Source organism: Bipolaris sorokiniana, assembly GCF_000338995.1.
Source record: "Bipolaris sorokiniana ND90Pr unplaced genomic scaffold COCSAscaffold_2, whole genome shotgun sequence".
In the NCBI taxonomy this organism is placed as follows: Eukaryota; Fungi; Ascomycota; class Dothideomycetes; order Pleosporales; family Pleosporaceae; genus Bipolaris; species Bipolaris sorokiniana.
Genome location: NW_006911896.1, coordinates 1,182,754 through 1,206,075, shown reverse-complemented (window position 1 = coordinate 1,206,075; position 23,322 = coordinate 1,182,754). Strand labels below are relative to the sequence as shown.

Sequence of the window (23,322 nt, the reverse complement as noted above, 5' to 3'; positions counted from 1 at the left end):
AGATATAGATGGCAAAGATTGCATGTGCGACTGTCAAGTACCTTTGTAGTAAAATCAATTTTTTTATTGAACACTGTACGGGAGTGGAAGAAACGAGATGAGGCGAACGTGAGGAATGCACAGTTTGGCGGAACCAATCAAATGAAAAGGCAGATATATTCTAAATACCCATGATAGCCCGTGTTCAGGATAAAATTCAAAATCTGGGCATGATAGAATGATCTTCTTAGGTAGCTAAATTCACCATAAAGCTGGTACCACTCGGTACCTGGGTATCGTTGGTCCCAGAATAACTACACCACCATTCCAAAGTTCCTTCCTTGCAGTAGAACATGGATGATGTATCTCATTCTGAACGCCTTGCATCCATCACCGTGACAGTTTCTCGCAAAATAGAGTTTGAGTTGAGGCACAAACGCTAAGTCCGCCCGCGCGCATTCACCTTCCGCTTCGCTCTCGTCTTCTTCGGGGGCGGTGTTTTCTCTTCCTCAGAATCGCCAATATCCTCTTCCCCAGACTCCATCACCTCATCTTCACTCTCTTGCTTGGCCTTCTTTTTCGGCCGGCTGTTCGTTTTCTGCTTCTTTCGGTTGGCTTCGAATAGTTCCTCAGGCGGTTCCTCCATGGGTGTGGATCGCTTGGAGCCTCGTGATTTGGGTGCATACTTGGCCTCAAGAGAATCAAGGAAGTTGCCTGCTCGTGCCTTTTGTCGTTGTTGGATCAGAGTTGCTAGTCCTGCCATATCATCCGTGCTGCTCTTCTTGCTCTTAGGCTTTGCCTTCGCCTTTGCTTTTCCCTTGGTAGGCTCTGCCTTCTCTTCTTGTTCCTGAGCCTGCTGCTTGTCAAAGGCTTCGCGCCTCTTCCTTTCTACATCCTTAGCTTTTTCACGTGTCTCGTCCGTCTCTTTCTCATATGCGGGATATGAACTAACCGTGCCATTGGCAATCTCTTCGTCAAGGATCTTCCTGAACCGCTCGTCGTCCACCAAGATATCGGATAGCATGACAATATCGTACACTTTGTTCAGGTTGCCCTTGGTCTTCTTGAATGCGTTGATCAAGTCCTTGCGCTCCTCTTCGCTGCCTTTGTATTCATCAGAAATCTTATTGATGGTTTCTTCGTTGATGATATTCCTAAACTGCTCGCGGAAGAAGTCAAGCCAGTTAAAGTCGTCGTCATCTTCCAGGCTCTCTGCTGTACTGCCGGTGAGATCATAACGTTTACGCCTTCGGTCGTCGGAAAGTACTGCGTATGCGAATGCGATCTCTTGAAAGGCCTTGTTGGCGGCTTCTTTCTCATCAGGCGCAGCCTTGTCTGCAGTTGTCAGTAAGAGAGGAGCCTGATACCTAATGAGGGGGCGTACCTGGATGACACTTGAGTGCCATTTTGCGATATGCCTTTTTCACATCATCCGCTGTTGCTTGAGACTCAAGGCCCAGGACCTCATATGGGTCAATAGTAGGTGGGCCTTCGTCACCAAGATCATGCTCTTCATCTTCGCTGTCATGATCATTTGCGAAGTCTTCTTCCATGGGGTCTTCGGCCTCTGTGTTCTTGCGTTGTTTCTTCGCCATGTTGTTTGATTGTTGTTGTGTTGGTATGGGAAGTGAGGCAGTGGTAGGTTGATAAATCGAGGGACGCGACGCGACAGTGAGCCCGGACTTAGCGGAGCTAACTAGCCTCACTGTCATCTCTACTATCGCCTGTCGACCAGAACACGCATTATTTCACCCACCTTCCCTTACCAGAAATGTCAACATTACTCGACTGGGATGGCCCAACGCCTCCTTTGCCGGGCCCAGATCCCAATGATCATCTCCAGTACATGCGCCTTGCCCTTGATCAAGCGCAGGAATCACCACCAAAGCCTTCAAACTTTCGAGTGGGTGCCTTATTGGTCGATGCAGATACTGGCACAATCCTATCAAGAGGCTACACTCTAGAATGCGAGGGTAATACGCATGCAGAGCAATGCTGTCTTTTAAAGTTTGCCAAAGCACACAATTTGCCAGAAGAACGGGTTGGCGAAACCCTTCCTCCAAACACCTCCATCTATACTACTATGGAGCCTTGCAATCTTCGACTAAGCGGCAACCTGCCATGCGCAGACCGGATCATCAGAACCAAGGGGGCAAATGGGGAGCAAAAAATTAAGAGAGTCTACCTAGGCGTCAAGGAGCCAGAAAAGTTCGTTGGCGAGAACCAGGGAAGGAAGAAATTGGAGGAAAATGGTATCGAATGTATTCATGTACCTGGCCTGGAGGATCGGATATTGGAAGTCGCTACCGCAGGCCATGTGCAGTGAATGATTGTATATGAGAATGTTCAAATCTACGCGTGTAATGCATGAAATCGGATCTTCACATGATATGAGCAAATTTCAACGGGAAAGCGCCGAAGGGAATCGATCGATACAATCATAGCTGCTCCAACATTCAGAAGATATTAGGGCGCAGGTTGCAGTTCCCAAAATCCCAATAGCAGTATAATGCAAATGTATAATCCCGCATCGGGAGTAGGTTCCCGCTCACAAAACCCCCCGCGTTCTCGAGATCGTCTGGATCAATCTCACCTAGGAAGACCGATGGCGTCATGACTATTTCCACAGTAATGCATCCCATCACCAGCACCGATGAAGACGCATTGCGCAACCAAAGAACGCCCACCTAACAAGCAGCGCATCATGCTCAATGCTCCGATATGACGCGTTTCATAAACGCACGTGGTCGGGGCAATCCCAAAAAGAGGTCTCTTGGATACGGGACATATACTATTTAATTCTTACCTCTTACCCCAGCAAATCTCACTTACTTTCTCACAATGCTAAGCTACATCCGCCCAGCTCCTATTCAAACACTCAAGACATTTACAACACCCGCGTGCACTCGCATTCTCAGACCCAGCAGAGCAACCATGGCAACTTCAGCTTCAAACATCAACATCGAGACCAAGGACGTGCAAACCGCACCTGGCGTCACCCTCAGTGACTCGCAGCAAACAGTCGTACGCTCGGTACTAGACCTCTTCGCCGGCCGCCCTTCGTTACGCAAACTGTCGCTGTGGCGCGACGACGCCACCTTTGTGGACCCTCTTACCATCGCCCAGGGCCGCGGCAAGTATGCCGCACAGTGGTACGGACTTAAAGCCGCGTTCTCGGAAATCGAGCGGTTGGAGCACCAGGTCAAGGATGCGGGGAACCCTATCTTGATGGATCTCAAGACGAGATATGTGGTCAAGGGGATTGGCAAGGAGCAGATTATTCAGAGTGAGGTTGTGATTCATTTGGATAGCGAGGGCAAGATTGAGAAGCTCGAGGATAAGTGGAATGGGAAGTTGCCTGAGAATGCCATTGCGAATGTGAGTTTGATTGAAAAATTATTAACATGAAATAGACTGCTGACACTTTTTGATAGGCTTTCCGGCATCTGAATGCTGTTTCGGTACCTCTCATGATCAAGGTACCAAAGGATGATGAAGAAGATGCAAAGATGGGCAACCTATGATCGAAGTACATGTATTCGTAATTCGTAAAATCGTAATCGCAGTTACTGTCTATCTGATTATGCTCCGTTAAACATTCTCCCCAGCGCAAAATGCATAAAGAATGCAACGATGCCCGCACCCGCGCTCAGCACCTTCAAGCTTGGGGCTCCCGCAACGATCAAGATTGTGCCACATGATCCCTGTTCAGCTCTTGGTAGATCGGGCCCATTCATGGTGATTGTAGCGCAGAAGCCACCTTGCGCAGGGTCTGGTTGGTGGTACACCGTGGTCTGAGGTGGCACAGCGTAGACTGTTTGTTGCTGAGGGTATACCGTCACAGTAGTGACTTGCGCGACGTTGACGACTCCTCCACACTGGTTTCCGTTCGGACAGCAGCCAATCAATCCGTTGGAGTTGGCGGGAACGGCGCATTGGTAATTTGACGGGCAACACCTGGTCCTGATCAGCAAAGGGACCACTTTTGCACATGCTTCTTCTGCTACTTACCAACTAGGATGGTCGACATTACTACAGCTTACTGAGGCGGACGACGGACACCAATTCTGATCTTGTGCGACAACTTGCTGTCCCTCTGGATTCACGATATACACCGCGCCAGAGAAAGGCGCATTATTTGTGTACTGCTGCGGCATAGCCTCTGGCTTTGCGATCGGCTCCGCAGTACAAACTGTCAGCGACGACAAGAACAGGCTCCATGGCGTAAGGAATCGCATTGCGCTAACTAGTGAGGGCAGAGGCTGACAAGCGGATGAGACGGGATTAACGAGTCCTCACAACAATGAAGCGACTATGTGATTTGCTGTAAAATGGTAGGGTTAGTATTGCGACTCGAAGAAAGCCGGGACTCGAGGAGAGAAGAGGATTGGGAGCCAGCAGTCGTCGGGCGCGCAACACAGGGCTGCTACCTTGCTTATGAACTGGGCGGACTATGACCTTGGAAGCTCTACAAAGAGCTGGGATAGCTCCGAAGCTTGCTGCATATGGAGCTAACTGGTCGCGGAAGACAGCATCATGCCGGCGCTTGGTGGGGACGCGCATCATCGGCAGCCCTGACTGCATCGCGGGTCTAGCACAATATTCTGTGGGCCGAATTCATTGCTTTTTTTGCGGTGGACGACGAAACGGCGGTGTTGAGGTGCGCTGGTTCTGTCGTGGTCGGGTGGATCCTGAATCATGCTTGCCGCCCAACATCTACAAGGAGAAAGTTGCGTGGCAGGAAGAGGGTACCCAGGGCCCTAAGCTGACTTTTTGCGATACGAAAAGCCTGGATTGCTCCCTGCAAGTGCGCGCAAGCCTCGGGCTTGGGAGCGGCAGTGTCGGATGGTGTGGCATAGTGAGGCGCATGCATGTCTATGGTGAGCCCAAGTGCGCGGATCATCCGGTAAGGTGGGGTTACTAAACAAGTCTAGTCCCTGGACTCGAGAGAATCACGTGATAGCGTAAACGGGGCGTGCCTCTTTGCGCGTCGCGTGAACCTCGCTTCCATCCCACCTTGGGCATCGTCACCACAATATGACATGTCAACGCTCCGGCCGACGCGCCCCTATCGACTGTATCCCGCTTATTGCTTTGGTGCATCTCCGACTTTCAATACATGGGTGAAGCTCACTGTTGCCGATGTGCATGCTCTCCGGTCTGAGAAGGACTTCGAAGGTGATAGCCGCCACTATTTTATAATACCCAACTGTTGCTGAGACATCCGCAGGACAGCGCATATACTTCTATCATAACCACCCTATTCGATATGTTCGCATAATCGGCGTTGTTGTAGCCATCGATGACATCAACCTCAAGTATACGGTCCTCACCATCGATGACGGAAGCGGAGCGATTATCGAGCTGAAGATTGTGCGGGAGCTGCCAGCAGAGAAGAACCCCGTTGATACTTCCTCGCCCACAGAGATTGAAAATGTTGAAGTCATCAGTCGGCTTGGCATCTTTGAGGTTACAGTAGACAAGCAACCCCTGGACATTGGATCCGTCCTTAAAGCCAAATGCACCATATCTGAGTTTAGAGGCACAAAGCAGCTGGAATTGAAACGAGTTTCCCTTGTCACAACGACGGATGAAGAAGCACGCGCTTGGGCAGAGACAGCCACTTTCAAGCAAAAAGTACTGGCCAAGCCATGGCACATTTCCTCGACCGAGCATAAGAAGATAAAACACGATATCAAGACTGAGAAGAAGCGACAGCGGGAATATGAGCGACGCAAGGCGGAGTATGAGGTTAAGAAAGAAGAACATAGACTGGCGAGAGAGGCTTACTATGAACAAAGAGAAAAGAAACTCGAGGCTCGGCGCCGGAAAGAGGAGGTTATGATGAATGCTGGCGCCTTGATTTGAAGCATGGTTGGGTCAAGGAAGTAACCCGGTGGTCAAGCCCCTGGATCTCCTTTTAGTTCTTGATTAATCTCCTTGCCGAAGAGTTTCTTATGATTCTGGTATCGCACATCATGTGAGAAGTCTGGAGTTGGTTCGCCTGTAGCGCTACATGTTCCACATGCAGTCCTCATTAGCCATAACAGAGGTGATCTAGTAAAGATTCCGGCATTCGTGACCTAACTAGACGCTAGCCGAAGACGGAGATTCCTAATATCTTAGCACGGTTGCAGTTGACAAGAGTAGAGATTCTTACAACTAATCAGATCGCATTTCTTCGTGCACGAAAACCCGTCTAAGGACTAATGGTAATATGTAGCTAAAGCTACAGTAACCGTGCTGGACAATCATATTTGACTAGTTTCTCCATTAGACCTAGTCGTTAAATCAGGCTTCTTGATATCTTCCAAACTAATTGGGTATCTTCGTGCGTTCTGAGCACGAGATTGGCGGCAAAGAGCATTGAAAGCGGGACCACACCCAATCATCACGGCTATGGGTATTCTGTTAAATCATCAATCCCACTGAACCAAGTAGAGGTTAGAGCTCACCCATTGACGTCTCAATTGTTGTCCACATTTGGAGCCACTTCGGATCGGGTATCTTTGGGATACCGTTATTTGTACTGACTTGAACAACACGGAGAGTTGCGAACAGCTGGTATTGGATTACAAAGTCAGTTGAACTGTGATTCACAAATTCGGGTTTTGCTTGCTTACAATGCATATCCAGCCACTGTCAAAAAGTATAAAAATACCAGTCTTCTGGATTCTGGGCAATGAAGGTTCCAGGTTATTCGGAATGGAAGAAACATGACTTTGAGCATCAGTTCAGTAAGGAATTCCAGAGAAAGTAGAAGCCAGTACCTGCAAGATTGGTAGCTACATCTACCGCATACGCAAACCACAAGCTGAACTGGGCGCGTCTCTGTTCGCGCGGTTTAGCACATATGCCCTGATTGTACTCTGCCCTTTGATCGTCCCACAAAAAGATTGTAGTCAACGAGCTCCCGATAAAAGACTGCGTAATTATTAATAAACTTCGAGTAAAGCGATCCAGCCATTATACTTACAAGATGTAAAATCCCAAAACAGCCCACCAGATGATGATATACCTAGGACCCGCCTTACTCACCAGAAGCCGGTAAAACGCTAATAGTGAAAGTTTCACAAAAGTGAGACACGCATAGAACAAGAGCTGCCCAGCCGTCATCCACCTATGCACCATCCCCGCGTCATGTACTACAGCCAAACCACGCGTTGGTTGCACCCCATCCAATTGACTTAAAAAAGACAAAACGAAATACTCACGAAGCCCCTGATATGCCGGTCTTTCCCCTCTCAGAACACTCTCAGCACGATACAAAGGATCGTTTTCCAGATACATAACTACCATGAGCACGTAACATACGTATGCGATGTAACTAAGGATATCCTGTGCCTCTCCTGCTTTTTTCCCCATCACTCGAAGAATGAAGCGGATAGCGAAGACGAGGAAAGTAAGGGTGAGCATAGCAATGTTAATGCCATCGAGGCAGCATCTACTGAGTGTATCTGGCAGCTTTGCCTTGGTCGAGACAACGTCGTGCAATTCGCTGGATGCCATGGCGATGTGCTTCTCTTGTTTGATAGGCAAAGTACTGGTAGGATAGCAGGGAAGGTTCGGTCGGTGTAGAATGCGGTTGTGTATATTGAGTCTAGGGATATGGTGGTATGGGAAACCTGTTGGAATCAGGTTGAGCTAGAAATGTGGTTTAAGCGCTAACTTTCACAGGACTAATATCCGCGGGAGCGCTGGAAGAGGCGATTAACACGGCGATGAATGCTGCTTTGTGGTACGGTATAGTTGTGACTCGCGCCGGGATCTAGGATTGAGTCACGCGTCATGTTGTTGTTTGTGTGTAATGGATTAATATGTTGTAGCAAATGGCTTCTAGAGACAGCTGCGAATGCATTTTCTGGTCTATCACGATTGCCTTCCAGATTTCCCTAGTTACACAGCTGGATTGTCACCAGTATTTGAGATCTGGTGATATGCCCAGAAGATGAACGAATCTTGTTCCCTACACGTTACTACCTGCGATTTTGCCACCAGCTAATATCGTTTATCACTCTCATCCCTTTCATATTCCTATTCCGTAAGCTGTATTCTGTTAACCAATAGACCTAGTTCCATCCCTTGCTTAACATGTCAGCTACCGTTGTATGACAACCAGCAGTTGTGTTCAGCCCTCTGAGGCGTCATTGAACCCCGCTAAACCAGGCCAGGAACGGCACGCACTGGGATTGCCCACTTGACTACTTCCAGACCCATCCTTTAACCACCCCGCATGCAGCATCTATCCACCTTCCTCATACAGCAGTGGCGATTCACCAATCATTAGCACATGCAATCGAATCTCATTTGTTCTGAGGGACCTGCATATGGAACCCAGTCGCCATGCAGGTCAACATTTTATGCTAGGAGCACCCAGCCACGAAACCTTTGTCCTTTAATTCTCCACCTGCCTTTGAGATGGACAAGAAATTTTGCTAATCTCATTGCGCTCTTCCCCAGCTCACATCCAACATGAGAGTTAAGAGCCTCCTTTCCTTTGGAGCTCTTGTCGCAAGGGCAAGGGCAACCGCACAAGACAGCAACGCCATCTTTGAACCCCAAGATTTCAACGTCACTGCAGCTCTCGAAAAAATCGGTGTCGATGTTTCGAAAATCCCAGACCCAGAGTCTGATTCTAAACTCACTACGCGATCTTTAGCCCCGCAATGTTCACATGCGGCAAGTTATCTCCATATTTCGAAAGAACTATATCGAGTCCTAACAAAACCCCAAGTGTACAGCCTTATCCATACTTTTCAGCTCCGAACAAGTTCTACCTGGAAACGCAACTGCGTACAACAACTTCACAAGCTCATACTGGTCAGCTCAACAAGGCGCACTTCGTCCCTCATGCGTGTTTAAGCCCAAGTCAACGCTAGAAGTGTCTACTGTAGTTCTTGTCTCAAGATTGTACCAATGTCCCTTTGCGGTAAAAGGCGGCGGTCATGCAGCGTGGGCTGGGTCTTCTAGTATTGAGAATGGTATCACAGTTTCGATGGAAAATTTTAGGAAAGTAGAAATAGCGTCCGATAAGCAGAGTGTGGATATTGGGCCGGGGCTTCGCTGGATAGATGTGTATACTGCGATTGAGAAAGACGGGCTTAGTGTTGCAGGAGGTCGGGTAAGTTCATGCAGCCATTTTCCGCATTGTTTTCTTGCTAACGGCTAGTCAAGATGGCACCAGTCGGCGTACCTGGTCTCCTTCTCGGAGGTGGCATTTCCCATTTCGCCAGCAAGCGTGGGTGGGCGTGTGACAACGTAGCGAGTTTCGAGCTGGTTACTGCTTCGGGCATTCCCATTGATGTCAGCGCGTCGTCCTACCCTGATCTATATTGGGCGTTAAGAGGCGGAGGTAACAACTTTGGAATTGTGACAAATTTCAAACTAGATGCTTTCCCGCTGAGCGACATGTGGGGAGGCCAGCGCGTCTACTTGGAAAACTCTTTTCCCACTGTTCTCGATGCAATCCACGAGTTTACCGTGACTGAATCAGTCAAAGATGAAGACGCCGCACAGATTGTTGTAAGTCTACATGCTTATCACTGACTTGGTGTAGTGCTAATGTTACCAGACGTTCGCCAGCGCCCCGGGCATTGGCAAAGTCGCTTTCGCAAACCTGCACTACGCCAAACCGATTGCTAACGCCTCAGTCTTTTCTAGCTGGAACGACCTCACCGCCATTCAGGACACCACCGGTCTTCGCCCAATGTCAGGAATGGCTAATCTTCTCAACGAAGGAGCTCCCGGACCAGGTGCCTACCAAACATGGTGGGGAATCAGCCTGAAAATGGACAGACAACTACTCGATTTCATAATTGAAACATTTTATACCCAAGAAGCCGCCATCGCAGACGTCGAAAAAATTCTACTTATCATGGCCATCCAGCCCATTACCGAAAACGCAATCAAAGCCATGCAAAAGAACGGGGGAAACGCCCTCGGCATCGATCCCTCGAACGGTCCCTACTTCATCCTGAACTTCAACGCTGCCTGGGTTAAACCCGAAGACGAACCAAAATTCCATGCCGTCATTGCCAGTACAATCAAGCTCATCAAAGCCGAAGCTCAAAAGAGAAACCTAGACAACGACTTTGTGTACTTGAACTACGCGTCAGAGTTCCAAGATCCGATTGCAAGTTATGGGAAGGAGAACAAGGAGAGATTGCTACGGATATCGCAAACGTATGATCCCAAGCAGGTGTTTCAGTATTTGCAGCCTGGTGGGTTTAAATTGGTCAAGGGGGCGCCAGATGGGAGAAAGCCGAATGCATTGTGATTGAGGGGTGGGTTTGCTTTGAAATGAGCGGGGAACAGACGGGGGTAGATCAGTATGGAAGTAGAGGAGCTAAATTAGTGAGCTAGAAATAAACATACTAGTGAAGATGTAATCTGTAAGTGAGGATGAGCGGAGCAAACTGAGGAGCGACAGGAGAAAATAGGCAGTTGTTGTTTTTTTCTAGATAGAAAAAGATGACATGTTGGATTTGTCTTTTATTCGCATCAAGCCTGAGAAACACAAGTGTTGACAAGTAGAGTAGTTGTAGCCCCTCCAAGCACTGTATTCACACCATCACTCAAGAAATCATCCAAAGTCAGATAAACAATGAACTGTAACTATGATAGATTTCTCCATCTCACATTATCCCTATATACACGATTAACCTTTTAAGAAGAGAAAAAAAAGGGCTCATAGCGAAATCCATCCTCTCATCTCTCTCGCACACATCGCACTTCTATGCTGGTATTTTTTTCCCCTTCCATCATCATTCAATCCAAATCCATATCCAAACCAAATGAAACCATAAACAAGGGAACATCTATCGTCCAAAGGGAAAAGAAAAAAGAGAAACAAATAAAAGGTGGGGGGGGGGGGATTCGCTAGACAATCTGTAAAAAAAGTCGTAAGAAAATCAGGAAGAAAGAATCAAAAAGTCCAAACTCAGCTTAGTGCTTGGGGCAGCAGCATACATGTGGACCACTCTCAATAACCTCCTTGGTAGCCTCATCCTCGTACTTCTTAAAGTTCTCCATGAACAACCTGCCCAACTTCTCAACCTCGTCCTGGAGGCTGGCAGTGCCATTCCAGCTGTTGCGGGGGTTAAGCAGGTCATCGGGAACACCGGTGCACTTCTTGGGGACCTGGAGGTTGAAAACCTCGTAGTTTTCGTATTCGGCGTTGGCAAGCTCGCCGTTGTGGATGGCGTCGAGGATGGCGCGGGTGAAGCGGAGGCTGCAGCGCTTGCCGCCGGTGGTGGCACCTGCACCGACCCAGCCGGTGTTGAGGAGCCAGGCGTTTGCGTTGTGTTGTTGGATCTTCTCGGCGAGCATCTTGGCGTAGCGCATGGGGTGTAGGGCGAGGAAGGGTTGGGCGAAGCAGGTGGAGAAGGTGGCTTGGGGCTCGGTGATACCTTGCTCGGTACCGGCCATCTTGGAGGTGTAGCCGGAGATGAAGTGGTACATTGTTTGCTCGGGGTTCAACTTGGAGATGGGAGGAAGGACACCGCGGGCGTCGCAGGTAAGTAGGACAATGTTCTTGGGGTGCTGGTTGGAGATGCAAGGGATCTTGGTGTTCTCGATGTACTCGATGGGGTAGGCGCAGCGGGTGTTCTCGGTCAGGGTATCGTCGTCGTAGTCTACAACACGGGTGACGGGGTCGAAGACAACGTTCTCGAGGATGGAGCCGAAGCGGATGGCACCGAAAATATCGGGCTCCTTCTCGGCAGAGAGACCAATGCACTTGGCGTAGCAACCACCCTCAATGTTGAAGATACCAGTGTCAGACCAGCAGTGCTCGTCATCACCGATCAAGGCACGCTTGGGGTCGGCAGAGAGGGTGGTCTTTCCAGTTCCGGACAGACCGAAGAAAACGGTAACGTCGCCATCCTGACCCTCGTTGGCAGAGGAGTGCAGAGTAAGCACGTTGTGCTTGACGGGCATCTCGTAGTAGAGGACAGTGAAGATACCCTTCTTCATCTCTCCAGCGTACTCGGTACCGAGGATAACCATCTCCTTGTCGGCAAAGTTGAGGGCAACCGAAGTCGACGAGGTCATACCGCTGGTATACCTGTTGGCAGGGAAAGCACCGGCATTGTAGATGGTGTAGTCGGGCTTGAAGTGCTCAAGCTCTTCACGCGAAGGGCGGATCAACATGTTGCGCATGAAGAGAGCATGGTAGGCACGAGCGCAGACGACGCGGACGCGTATCCTGTAGCGCTCATCCCAGCCGGCGAAACCGTCGACAACGTAGATACGCTTGCGGGTGTTGAGGTAGTCGATGGCACGCTCACGGTTGATGCGCCAGACCTGGTAGCCATGTCAGTATACAATGCATGATCAGGTATGATTAAGAGCACGTGATGGTATTCCCAAACGAGAGTGAATCGATCGGGAGAATGTGGGGCAAGCCGAGAACCCCAGACATGCGCCACGTGCAAGGATGCGAAGTTCCTCGGATATGCGCCTAGCGTGCATGACGTTTTGACGTTGATCTTCACAAGCCAATGCTTGCAATTTTACGTATTCGCGCGATTTTTGGACAGAGGCAAAGACCAGAAATGGGGTTCGGAGAAAAGGACTTACGTCAGTCTTCATTGGCTTGTTGACAGGACCCCACCAGACTTCGTGTTTTGACGAGTCTTCCTCGACGATGCGCTTATCCGAGGGTGAGCGGCCAGTCTTGGCTCCTGAGTATGCCGAGAGAGCGCCTGATGCTGTGATGGCGGAACCGGTCTCGTATACGAGGGCATCTTCGTATAGAGCAGCGACTGAAGGGTTGGCAATCTAGATGGGATTGCGGTTAGCATCGGAGTGTTGGGCGAATTATGTTTGGTAGTGAAAAACTTACAATAGCTACACGATCATAGTCAATGTGTGCCTTGTCGTGGAGCGACTCTTCAATCTCGGTGTGTCCCTTGCTGGGGCTAAGAAAAGAAAAAGTCAGCCATGATGATTCTTGGTCGAAAGCCAGTTGATGGTGCAAGCATGTGAAAGCAAGGGCCAGACTTACAGAACACCAGAAGGGTGGAGGTTGGTCTTGTTTACAGATTGGGAAACCATGTTGAAGTTTAGGATGGGGAGAATTGGGGAGATGGGGGAGGAATGGAAATGGGAAAGCTGTTGCTTGGACACCTGATGACGGGCAAAGTCTTGTGTCGAAGTGGGTTGGATTGCAGTTGAAGTAAGGGGGAATTGAGTCCTTTTAATAGTTGACGAAGATGTTCTGACGACGCTGCTGGTGCTGAGTGTGGCAGTGGAGGGCCGGGGACGGGCTAGGGCAGCGGGCGGTGATTGGACGAGGGGTGGTGCTTGGATGCTGGCAGCGCCCGTCGGCTCACGAGGGACGAAAATAACGCGGAGCAGGGCTGGCGAGGTGGAAATGCTCGGAAAAGACACTCGGCAAGTGTAATAATGGGCTCCAGCTGTATGGCTGAAGCGGCCAGGGCTGATCAGCGGCATGGGGATGCTCGTGTGCACTGCTCTGGTCGAGCTGGATAGAACAGACAGTCGAGTGCGGTCACGGTTGTGTCATGGTCGTGGTAGACGACACCGTCGCCCTCCCAGCAGCCCTCGTGACGGCGGGCAGACGAGCAGGCGGGCGTAAAGGGCAAATGCAGCAGCTGGTATTGGTCTGGCTGGCCTGGGTTGCACTACCCCACATTCACCCCCGCCCCAAAGCGGAAAGGCGGCACAGCCTGTCGTCATGGCTCCCGCATTCTTGTCATGATTATGTAATGGACATTTTGGCGTCTTGAAATCGGGAGAACCACAGTTCGCCATGGATACAGCCACACCTGCCTCTGCTCACAGCCGTCGCAGGCTGTCCGGCAGTTGTGCTCGTGCCAGTGCTAGCCAGCGGCATTGCTAGTGATGGATGGATGCATCACAAGTACATAATAATAATAATAGTAGTAGTAGTAGTACTAGTAGTAGGTGAATATAGCAGGTATGGTATAGTAGCGTATAGTAAAACAGCACATGGCACCGCGGTCGGTAGTAGTGGCGGTGTACGTACGTGCCTGGACGTACCACTTACATGGTTGCACATGCGAGGCGGTGCAAGAGGGCCCAAACCAAAACCCTCGTCTCATGTCTGTTCCGATATCAGCTCGTGTGCTGTTTGCGGGCGACGCACCAACCCCTGCACGATGATGGAAAGGCCGTTTGGGCTGCCAGCGTCCATTGCCCGTTGCACAAATCACCGCTCTCGGACGGATGGGGGCTGGTCGCCCTCGGAAAAGCTGAGGCATTTGGACAGGCCCATCCACGTTCCACATGCACAATACGCGCTGCTACCCGGGCTGATTCTGACTTTTCTGCTCCTCGTGTCAAGTGCCGCGTAGGCCTTCACAGGCTGCTGATAATCCCGCAATCTCATTTTACTTTTTTTTAAAACCTTGGATGCGAAAATAGCCCTCGGCAACCCGTGGCCAGCTGGCAGACAACTGACAGCGGCCAGCGTGCATGACGTGCGCAGTAGGGATCATGGATTTTGCAGTATTGGAATGCTATTCATGACTAACAGGTACGGCGCGTGATGGAGTGCACTGAGCCGTGGCCTGCTCTAGAAGCCCACAAAGTGTTTTGCGGGGAAAATGCATACCCAGCAACGCCTAGCAGGCCCAGCCTTGCACGTTCCGGCCGCGGGTGCGCTACGACTTTTCCCGAGGTCCCACTCAAACAACAACCACACACACGACACACGACACTCAGCCATACGCCGCTGCTACCCTTTCACCCTCATGCGACCTCTCCCTTTTCCGTCCTCGCCTTCTCCCGCCGTGATTCCTTCTTCTGCTTGCGTGCAGATGCGCTAAACTTGTCCTTTATCTGCCGCAGACCCCCAAGATACAGCCATGTACACACAAACACGACTGCAAAGTTGAAGAAGATGTATGCCCACATAATGCCTGTGCCCATGTTAGCATGCATCTCAATCAGGAAAACCCAATTGTCACTTACCAAAGTCTCGCCAAATATACCGTGGGAAAACATTAAATGACGCAGCAAACGCCTCTCCCGTTGCATACTGACAGAAGCCACAATCACCATTAGCCTGCGTCTCAACGTAACCGCCCGATTGCTGCGCAAATTGCCCAGCATAGCTCTGACAATCCTGCCCAGGCGGTGGTGGGAAAATAGCAAGCTCGTTGGTGGCGCAACGGATCTCTTGGCCTTGTACCAACAGTGCCAGGAAACCCTCCAAGAGGTACTTGAACGGCGTCAGCCAGTACATCCAGCTCTGCCAGAACGACGGCAGTCCCGCATACGGAACAACAACACCGCAGAAAGAGACAATAAAGGTGAAGAACAGCGGCACTAGCAGCGATGCCAGCAACTCGTTTGGCGAAAACGACGCAATCGCTTGTCCGAATCCAAGGTAAAATACCTCAAACAGCATCACAAACAGCCACACACTCGCAGCCGTGTACGTATCTCGCGGGAACCCAGGCGGAAAGTACCAACAGCACCAGTAAATCGTTCCAGAAACAATACGATACGGCAACTCGCTCAGTATCGTACCCCACACCATGGCCGTCCAAGAGTAAATCTTAGCACTGCCCTCTCGCGCATTGTAGATGCCCCGAATATTGATGAACCGAGGCTGCAACTGCTGAATCAGCGGCGGCGCAATCGTCAGCGTCATGAACACCGAAAATAGCCGCGACTGCATGTCGATTTGGCTTTGGCCGAGGTTCCAAAATGTGAAGCCGTTGAAGAGACCGGTGATGATGTGTAGCATCACCATTCCTTGCACGTAGGGCGGATCTCGCCAGATGGCCACAAAGTTGCGCTTGACAACGGTAAGCCATTGCTGCGTATATGGCATTGCGTATTCCCGGTCGTCGCGCGCTTCTTCGTTCTTCGATGCATTCCGCCGGTTCGCAGTGATGTCTTGGATTTCCTTTGTCAGACTTTCGTTCTCGCGTGACCGCTCCCACACATCGCCCCAGTCTTGGCCTTTGTAGTCGGGGTTTCCTGCGCCAATGGCTTCCAGCATGTATTCAGCTGGGTTTGTATGAGGTGGACACTTGTCCGCGCCATTGCTTTCAAGGTACTTGATGAGGTTCTGCGAGTCGTGACCCAGCTCACCAAAGTAAACTGTGCGACCGCCTGACTTGAGAAGTAGAAGCTGATCAAAGTGCTCAAACAGCACAGCGCTCGGCTGATGGATTGTGCATAAAATAGCTTGTCCTGCATCAGCAAGCTTACGCAAGAACCGGACAATGTTGAATGCAGCACCAGAGTCAAGGCCAGACGTGGGTTCATCGAGAAACATGAGCAGCTCAGGCTTGCTCGCAAGTTCCACACCAATCGTCAACCGTTTCCTCTGCTCTTGATTCAGCCCCGATCCAGTAACACCAATAGCCGCACCAGCAATGTCGCGCATCTCGAGTAGATCAATAATCTTCTCAACATACTCATATTTCTCCTCAATCGGCACCTCCTTCGGTTGCCGCAGTTTGGCAGAGAAGCGCAGTGCCTCGCGTACTGTCGCCGTCGATTCGTGCACATCCATCTGCTCTGCAAAGCCAGTCGAACGCTGGAAAGAGGCAGGAAGCGGTTTACCGTCCACAAGGAAATCTCCGCCTACAACGCCAAAGTTGATCCGTTGGGCAAGCGTGTTCAACAAGGTCGTCTTTCCCGCGCCAGACGCTCCCATCAGCGCGGTAAGCTTGCCGGGCTTGACATAGCCTTGGACTCCCTTTAGCAACGTCCGCTCACCCTTCTCGTACGGAATCGTGTAGGTGATGTCCTGGAATGTGAAAATAGTCTCGTTCTTTGCGACGCCTCTAGCAGTTGCATCGGATTCGTCATTGCCGTCCGCAGAGTGTTTTTCCGTGACCGGCTCGCCCTTTCCAGCTTCTTCATCCTTGGGCAATGTCTTAGTCTCCATTTCTTTCTCAATCGTCTTTGGAACCTGACCACGCTTGTAAATGGTGACTGCACCACCTCCTTTGTTGGGCTTCTGCATCTCCATGCCCAAAGCAGTGAGTGCCACAAAGAAAATGAAGAACGCGCAGATGAATCCAAAGTTGCGCCACAGATGAGACCGCGAGTACCCAAACGCCGCCTCAATGTAATCCGAGCCAGCCACGGTGAGCGACCCGGGCCTGTTACCCTGGATAGCGCAGGCCTGATACTGCTCTTCCGCACCCGGAACCTGCGGCGCGATAAACGGCGGAACGCATTGAATATCCAAGTTGTAAAACTCGTTCGCCAGCAACCCTTCAAACCCATACTGAATAGGATTTATCCAGCGCAGCCACGAGAACCACGGATGCATCTTCGCAGGCGGTATCAGATATCCCGTATACACCACAAGTGCCTGGATCGCAACACCAGTGATGCGAGTCGCGACATCCAAGGACCCCACCAACGCGCCAATAGCCCTGAAAAACGCATACATTGTCATCGTAATGATCCACAGGAAAAGTAGCGAAATGAAGAACTGCGACGCTGTCCGTGAAAGATTCGCCATGAAATACACCACGATATCGAAAATCACCACTTGGATCAGCACAAGCGGTACATCGATGACTGTCTGCGCAATCGCATACGCCGCGGGTCTGTAAAACGAGAAACTCTTGTGCTTCAGCAGAATCGGGCGTGATTCAAACGCCGCTGTGAGTTCCGCCAAGGCGAGCAGCGCATTGAAGAGTAGCATGAAGAAAATGACACCACCGCGCGGAAAAACTCCTTGGGCTGTGTTGGGCAGGTTGTAAAACAGCGACCCGACAATTAGCGCTTGGAACAGGATTCCGCCCCATTTGCCTACGAGAGACTGTGGATCACCGATCATGACGAGAAACTGGCGCTTTGTACACGCCATCACCTGTGCAGGGAAGGAAATCGTAAAGTTCTTCTTCTTGGTCGCTTTGGTCTGGGCGTTGCGCCTTTCTTCAGCTTGACGCTGCGTTTCTCTTGCGAACTCCTGGATCTCAGCGAGATTGTCGGCGGCTTGCTCGCTGGCGGCGAAGGCTTCGCCAAAGGCGGCTCCCGTACGCGGGATGCGGTCTTCCCAGCCTTCTTTAATCTGGCGCTCGTGGTCATCAGTGACGGAGGTCAGGAAATCGCTAGTAGTCCATCGTTCCGGCTTTTCGAACCCGAGGTTTTTGAAGTACGACTCTGCTTTTTCGGTGGGGCCAAAGTAGCAGCATCTTCCTTCGTGGATGAGGATTACTTTGTCGAAGAGTTGGTAGAGGGACTCGCCCGCCTGATAGAGGGCGACGGCGGTGGAGACTTGAGCCATGTTGGTAAGTGACCGGAGACTCTGGACGTATTCGAGGGCGGTGCTTGCGTCGAGGCCGCGGGTGCTGTTGTCCCAGCATTGGACTGAGGCTTTTGTAACCATGGCTTCGGCGATGGAAACGCGTTTTTTCTCGCCGCCGGATACACCACGGATGAGCTAGTTCGAAAGAAACATATCAAGTCAGTCAAAAGTTTCCCAAGCCTTCATGGTAAAAGGAACACGTACCTCATTCCCCACCTTCGTCCCAAGCGTATGCTCAATCCAAAACAGTTTCGTCACCACCCTCAAAAACTCGTTCACATAATCCTTCCTCGTCTCCCCCTCTTTCCTTGACTCCTTTCCCGGAGTCCGAGTCTTCAACGCAAACTTTAGCGTATCTTTAACTTTCAGCGTCGCATAGTGAAGATCGTCTTCCGGGTTATACAGCACCTCGCTGCGATACTTCTTGCTCATCTCATCTGCATCTGTGCCTCCGTATGTTACATCTCCCGTGATGTCTTCGAAGCCGTAGCGTTGGTTGCCGATTATCTTGAGGAAGGTTGAGCAACCGGCACCGGGGCGTCTGTATCCATTAGCCTATGTTTGGTGTTATGAGAGTAGGGAGAAACGTACCCGAGGACGAGTATCATCTCTCCAGGCCGTATGCAGCCGGAAAAGTCGTCGAGGAGTGTTCGCACTGGTGGCTTTCCTGCAGCTTTCCGTGGGCCTTTGGTAAAGAGGTTCTTGACGAAGCGGACGGGGTCGAGGAAGAGGGAGCCGACGCTTGGTTGGAGTGCAGCACCGATGCCCATACCCTTTACTGTCAAGTGCTTGAAAATTACGCCCTGGTGTCTGGTCTTCTCCTCTTCCGACGCTTCTTGCCTTGTACGCCCAAACATTTTTGACATTAATTTGTTGATTTCGTCTTCTTCTTCTGCGCTATGGCCGGTCGCACCGGTATTAGTTTTGCTGAGCCCATTGCTCTGGCCTGTCTTTCGTCGAGATAATACGCGGAAGAGGTCCTCTTCGGTCATTGGTTTCGAGTTTCTCGATTGTAGGCCAGGCCGCTTGTCTTCATGTGTACGCTTTTCAGATGAGCCTTCGTGTTCGGAGTCGGATGAGTCGTCTTCAAGTACAACTCGTTGTTCCATGGGCGCTCCTGAAGCCGCTGTCTGGAGGTAGCCATTGGTTGAACTGGGATGCTGCGAATCTGTGTTTTCATTGAGCCCTTGACCGGCATGGGCGTGGGCTGCATTCTGCGATGTCGGACCAGGCGATGGCACTGCAGTTGAGTCGCTCGATTCCAATGATGGTCCCGGGTTGTCCTTTCCATAGAAGCTTTGGCTGCTAGTGTGTAAGGCGTTGGAAATGAAGGTACTCTCGGTATTCCTTGTGTCCATGGCGCCTGGCGTGGCTGAATTGCCCTCGTTTTGTTGTCGTGACCCCATGTATGATTCATGTCGAATAGTACCTGCGGGTGTCTCTATCCAACCGCCAGGGATATGTGATGGAGTTGGGAGGCCATCGTTTGAAGCCATCACGACGATTCTCGTAGCCTAGGAACGGCCAATGAATTAAACGCTCGTAGCGTAAGTACCGCAGGAATGGATCCCCACTACACAATGGTCAAGTGTCAAATGCCAACCCTGATGGCTGAACATAGAATTCGTAAAGCAATCCGCAAAAGTTTGACCGATTTCAGGGGGGAGTCCAAAGAGAAGGTATAAGAACAACACAGACAAAACAATCAATTACAGCGCCAAGTTGATTGTCCAAGCCCGTGTTGGCACTCGTATTTTGGCGACGCGTCGGTCGCGCAATAGTCGAGAGCGAAAGTGGTGATGTCATGTTAACGTGTGGAGTGGTAGAAGCGCTTCAACGTCGCATTCGCGTCGGCGCTTGCCAGTTGCCGAAACTACGGGATCGAAAGATGATCGAAATTACTAGGCTGAAGGGAGATCGATCTTCTCGCCGCTTGTGAAAAACGCTAGGTGTCCGCGGGGCGCGGATTTGCATTTGAACGCGTTTGCAGGGATTGATTGACGCCTACATGCTTTCCCTCTTCACCATGTTTGGTAGAACTTGTACCGTGTGTCTATACTTTTCTTTTTTACGAAGACCCGATAATAGCATTTTCAATGTTTGGTATGTAGATGGACATAGGCGGGGATGGAAAAAAATAGAATGGATTCCTTGAGTGACGTGAGGTGGGAACTTTCCAATTGCGTCATAGTTTAGCAAGGCAACGCTAAGAAGTGCTTGACATCTTGGCCTCGCACCTGCTTAGGCCCTAGATCAGTCTAGAAATACCTTACTCAGTCTTCACGCTGTGTCTCAATAATATTGATGTATTATGGAACTTTTAGTGTTTGGTCTCGAAAATCCATGTACTCGGTCTGGACGACACATAGCGGGACATCGCATTTTGTCCTTGAGGACCTTCGCACCCTTTTGAGTTGAAGAGTGCGTATCGTCTCTGTATGAAACAGAGTATATTCGAGTAATTAACAAGTAGCAGGCCCACTCAATGGATATGTATTGAGACAATTTTCACTTCACAGTCGTTCGGAACACCTTCCCCGTCCATCAAGCCATGCACATATGCGTCACCGACGATTCTGTAATGACCATCAGGCGCATCTTGCATAGCCCGGATACAAAATGGTACTGTGCTTCCCATAAAAAGAACAATGCTGTCGCCGGGTTGCATCTCAGGCGGACCCATTCCCATGCAGCCATTGCTGGCGAGGAAAAATCGCCGGTCAAGTGTTGCGCCCAATGGAGAGCGGTAAAACGCTTTGATCTCATTCATACTGCTAGTATGCTCTTCGCTTTTCTTCAAGTCGCCTTTCGTCTTGGATTGAGCCCAGTCCCAGAAGCTCTCTGCTATACGGCTGACATCGGTGTCGCCAAATCGTCGGTATGCAGTGAATACCTCACCACTGAAGTCAAGTTGGGCGGAAAGTATGTCGACTGAATTCATGCGTTGTGGTTGCCACGAGTCATTAGTAATTGTACGCCAGAATGCCTTATTTTGCGGGTTCTTTGAGACAAGAGTGTGATCCATTGGAGTTTCCAGTCGCACCATATGGCGCCACGATGTAATGCAGTCGATTAGTTCGCGCCAATCATGATTTCCTGGAAAGGTTGAGCCCACTTGCGAAAGGGTGAGAGATGGTTCGAAGGCGTCTGTAATCAAGACATTGGCCTCTCGTCTAACACTGGCTGGGTGACCGCCCGCTGCAGAAAATAGCACTGCGCGGTTAATTCTATAGCCAGTTGCTGAGCTAGAACTCTGCGAGGTACGACCCCTTTGTGTGACTCACGATGGCACACCAGGTATACCAGTTCGGGTTGTACCCATCAATATATGCAAGGAAAGAGTGCTCTGGACGTGCTTGGTAACTACGCGCATAGAGACTTCGCTGGGGGACAAGTCGTAGTCGGAAATCAAAGGCGGTTCACCAAACCAGTCAGTGACCAATCCTAGTACCCCAAACACTTCGTCCCGGACATCTGTTGCATTGCGTGAGTGTGTTCGACTCATGACCTGGTATAGGCTTAATTTTTTGTTTTGTGCTCTTGCAGCCCTCAGCCACTCCAGATCGTCGTACCTGGCCTTTCTTAATTCGACAATGGCGCGCAGTTCGCGACCCCCCCGTGCCTGGTGCAGATCGCCGCAGCAATGAATGTGGCGTGCGGCAGCGCGGGTAGATTCCGCAACCAGAGTCCAAGGTACAGTAATGTTACCGTATAAGACGGTTGCTTTCCGAGTGAGTATCGTTTCTTGGACGACCCAAATCCGCGTCCACCAAGGATGGCTACTCAGCGTATGCATAGCCTGGATGATGGCCAACCATGTCTTTCCCGTTTGTAGTTTACCTCCTTGAACATCAAAAAAAGGTATTTCATGAACATGTTTGTCCATAGCTCGAAGTTTCATGTAGACGAAGAGGCCGACGACGTCTTCGGTTTCTTTGTCCTTTTCATTTGAGCCATTTTGCAATACCCCTTGCTTGAAATACGAGTCGACAATTTCCAAATCTCTGTCATCGCCAGTCCATCGGACAATTTCTGGCTGCTCCGAGGGAGAACGCGAGTCGCGACCGTAACCTAGCCAGATGAAAACTTCGTTGGCGGAACTGTATATCTCCCTCATGCACTGCACTTGCTCGGATCGCTCGTGAATATCCGATTGATTGACGCACACTGCATCAAGCCAGAGGGCCAGAGTCTCTCCTGTAGCGCGGAGTCTTTGAAGGCCAGTGACTACGTTCTGAGTTACCGCCAGCTCTTGTCCGTTGACCGTGATGGATAGCTTATTTGTCGTGTCGCCCCATACGTATGAGATGGCTTGAAACTTGGGGTAATCTTTCAAAGATACGATTTCCATATAACATTCTATGCCATCATTCCAAGCAGCAGGGTGGATATGCAGTAAGCGTATCTCTTTGCGGGAGACGTTGAGTGGTGAATACATGCGTAGAGAGTGAAGTGTGTGCGCTATACGACTGCAACCATTGCCGTCCTTGGCACTTTTGAACGAGGATAATCGACACTCGCTTACGAGATTGATGACAAAACATGTTTCATCCTTTGACCCTTTAATGATACAGTCTTACATCGGAATTCTAACGGGTTTACCGACATGTTGAAGTTCCATAAGAATTCTAGGCACCCACTGAAGGTACTGAGTAGGGTGCAATCAGAACTTCATCTTGCGGCTTACTTCAACACTGTTCCATCCACTCCAAATGCGTCTTTCAAGAAGTATTTTCCCGTCTACAACTACGTATGAAACGTATGAAGAGTCCTAGTTTAACCACTTTGTTGTGTTTTAGCGTTACTTTGCCGCTGACCTTCCTCAAGAACTAGGCACTAAAACTTTTGCCGGCACACACAGCAGATCGCTTTGTACTTTCTTTGGCTTTGGAGAACTGAGGAAATGTGTTGTTTTGAGTTTCCAATTTGTCAGTTGCACATAACTAGGGGAGGCCTAACTACACACTGTCCAGGCTATATATAAATCACGTCTAAAGTGCAATTGAGTTACGTTGCACCTATTAGTTCCATGACTGGAACAGTAAACAATAGTATGGCATGAATTCCCTGAT

The 23,322-nt window shown here is 50.3% G+C and overlaps 10 protein-coding genes across 10 annotated transcripts; 4 read left to right on the top strand and 6 right to left on the bottom strand.

Annotated features, from left to right (window-relative positions):
* Positions 1 to 418: 418 nt before the first annotated feature.
* Positions 419 to 1,532, bottom strand: COCSADRAFT_80330 (uncharacterized protein; the record flags this gene model as incomplete). Its single annotated transcript, XM_007697748.1, has 2 exons — positions 419 to 1,314; positions 1,364 to 1,532. The coding sequence occupies 2 exons, from the start codon at positions 1,530 to 1,532 to the stop codon at positions 419 to 421; spliced, it is 1,065 nt and encodes a 354-aa protein (XP_007695938.1).
* A 206-nt stretch (positions 1,533 to 1,738) lies between these two features.
* On the top strand, positions 1,739 to 2,509 carry COCSADRAFT_33230 (uncharacterized protein). The gene has a single exon (XM_007697296.1). The coding sequence runs from the start codon at positions 1,751 to 1,753 to the stop codon at positions 2,303 to 2,305; it is 555 nt and encodes a 184-aa protein (XP_007695486.1). The 5' UTR covers positions 1,739 to 1,750; the 3' UTR covers positions 2,306 to 2,509.
* Positions 2,510 to 2,913: 404 nt separating this feature from the next.
* On the top strand, positions 2,914 to 3,503 carry COCSADRAFT_81472 (uncharacterized protein; the record flags this gene model as incomplete). Its single annotated transcript, XM_007697747.1, has 2 exons — positions 2,914 to 3,357; positions 3,414 to 3,503. The coding sequence occupies 2 exons, from the start codon at positions 2,914 to 2,916 to the stop codon at positions 3,501 to 3,503; spliced, it is 534 nt and encodes a 177-aa protein (XP_007695937.1).
* A 57-nt stretch (positions 3,504 to 3,560) lies between these two features.
* COCSADRAFT_80467 (uncharacterized protein) lies at positions 3,561 to 4,217 on the bottom strand (the record flags this gene model as incomplete). Its single annotated transcript, XM_007697746.1, has 2 exons — positions 3,561 to 3,936; positions 3,991 to 4,217. 2 exons carry the CDS (start codon positions 4,215 to 4,217, stop codon positions 3,561 to 3,563), a joined length of 603 nt encoding a protein of 200 aa, XP_007695936.1.
* Positions 4,218 to 5,004: 787 nt separating this feature from the next.
* On the top strand, positions 5,005 to 6,184 carry COCSADRAFT_196257 (uncharacterized protein). The gene is made up of 2 exons (XM_007697745.1): positions 5,005 to 5,157; positions 5,210 to 6,184. The coding sequence occupies exons 1-2, from the start codon at positions 5,022 to 5,024 to the stop codon at positions 5,845 to 5,847; spliced, it is 774 nt and encodes a 257-aa protein (XP_007695935.1). The 5' UTR covers positions 5,005 to 5,021; the 3' UTR covers positions 5,848 to 6,184.
* A 46-nt stretch (positions 6,185 to 6,230) lies between these two features.
* Positions 6,231 to 7,543, bottom strand: COCSADRAFT_349727 (uncharacterized protein; the record flags this gene model as incomplete). The annotated part of the gene is made up of 4 exons (XM_007697744.1): positions 7,194 to 7,543; positions 6,641 to 6,699; positions 6,435 to 6,540; positions 6,231 to 6,376 (listed from the first exon to the last, which is right to left on the bottom strand). The coding sequence occupies exons 1-4, from the start codon at positions 7,486 to 7,488 to the stop codon at positions 6,231 to 6,233; spliced, it is 606 nt and encodes a 201-aa protein (XP_007695934.1). The 5' UTR covers positions 7,489 to 7,543.
* Positions 7,544 to 8,451: 908 nt separating this feature from the next.
* Positions 8,452 to 10,255, top strand: COCSADRAFT_80541 (uncharacterized protein; the record flags this gene model as incomplete). The annotated part of the gene is made up of 4 exons (XM_007697743.1): positions 8,452 to 8,662; positions 8,721 to 9,100; positions 9,154 to 9,501; positions 9,551 to 10,255. 4 exons carry the CDS (start codon positions 8,452 to 8,454, stop codon positions 10,253 to 10,255), a joined length of 1,644 nt encoding a protein of 547 aa, XP_007695933.1.
* A 668-nt stretch (positions 10,256 to 10,923) lies between these two features.
* Positions 10,924 to 13,035, bottom strand: COCSADRAFT_79334 (uncharacterized protein; the record flags this gene model as incomplete). The annotated part of the gene is made up of 4 exons (XM_007697742.1): positions 10,924 to 12,282; positions 12,559 to 12,759; positions 12,824 to 12,899; positions 12,986 to 13,035. The coding sequence occupies 4 exons, from the start codon at positions 13,033 to 13,035 to the stop codon at positions 10,924 to 10,926; spliced, it is 1,686 nt and encodes a 561-aa protein (XP_007695932.1).
* Positions 13,036 to 14,468: 1,433 nt separating this feature from the next.
* Positions 14,469 to 19,982, bottom strand: COCSADRAFT_33224 (uncharacterized protein). Its single transcript, XM_007697295.1, has 4 exons — positions 18,842 to 19,982; positions 18,455 to 18,791; positions 14,938 to 18,385; positions 14,469 to 14,885 (listed from the first exon to the last, which is right to left on the bottom strand). The coding sequence occupies exons 1-4, from the start codon at positions 19,744 to 19,746 to the stop codon at positions 14,716 to 14,718; spliced, it is 4,860 nt and encodes a 1,619-aa protein (XP_007695485.1). The 5' UTR covers positions 19,747 to 19,982; the 3' UTR covers positions 14,469 to 14,715.
* Positions 19,983 to 20,732: 750 nt separating this feature from the next.
* Positions 20,733 to 22,688, bottom strand: COCSADRAFT_196253 (uncharacterized protein; the record flags this gene model as incomplete). Its single annotated transcript, XM_007697741.1, has 2 exons — positions 20,733 to 21,495; positions 21,535 to 22,688. The coding sequence occupies 2 exons, from the start codon at positions 22,686 to 22,688 to the stop codon at positions 20,733 to 20,735; spliced, it is 1,917 nt and encodes a 638-aa protein (XP_007695931.1).
* Positions 22,689 to 23,322: the final 634 nt, after the last annotated feature.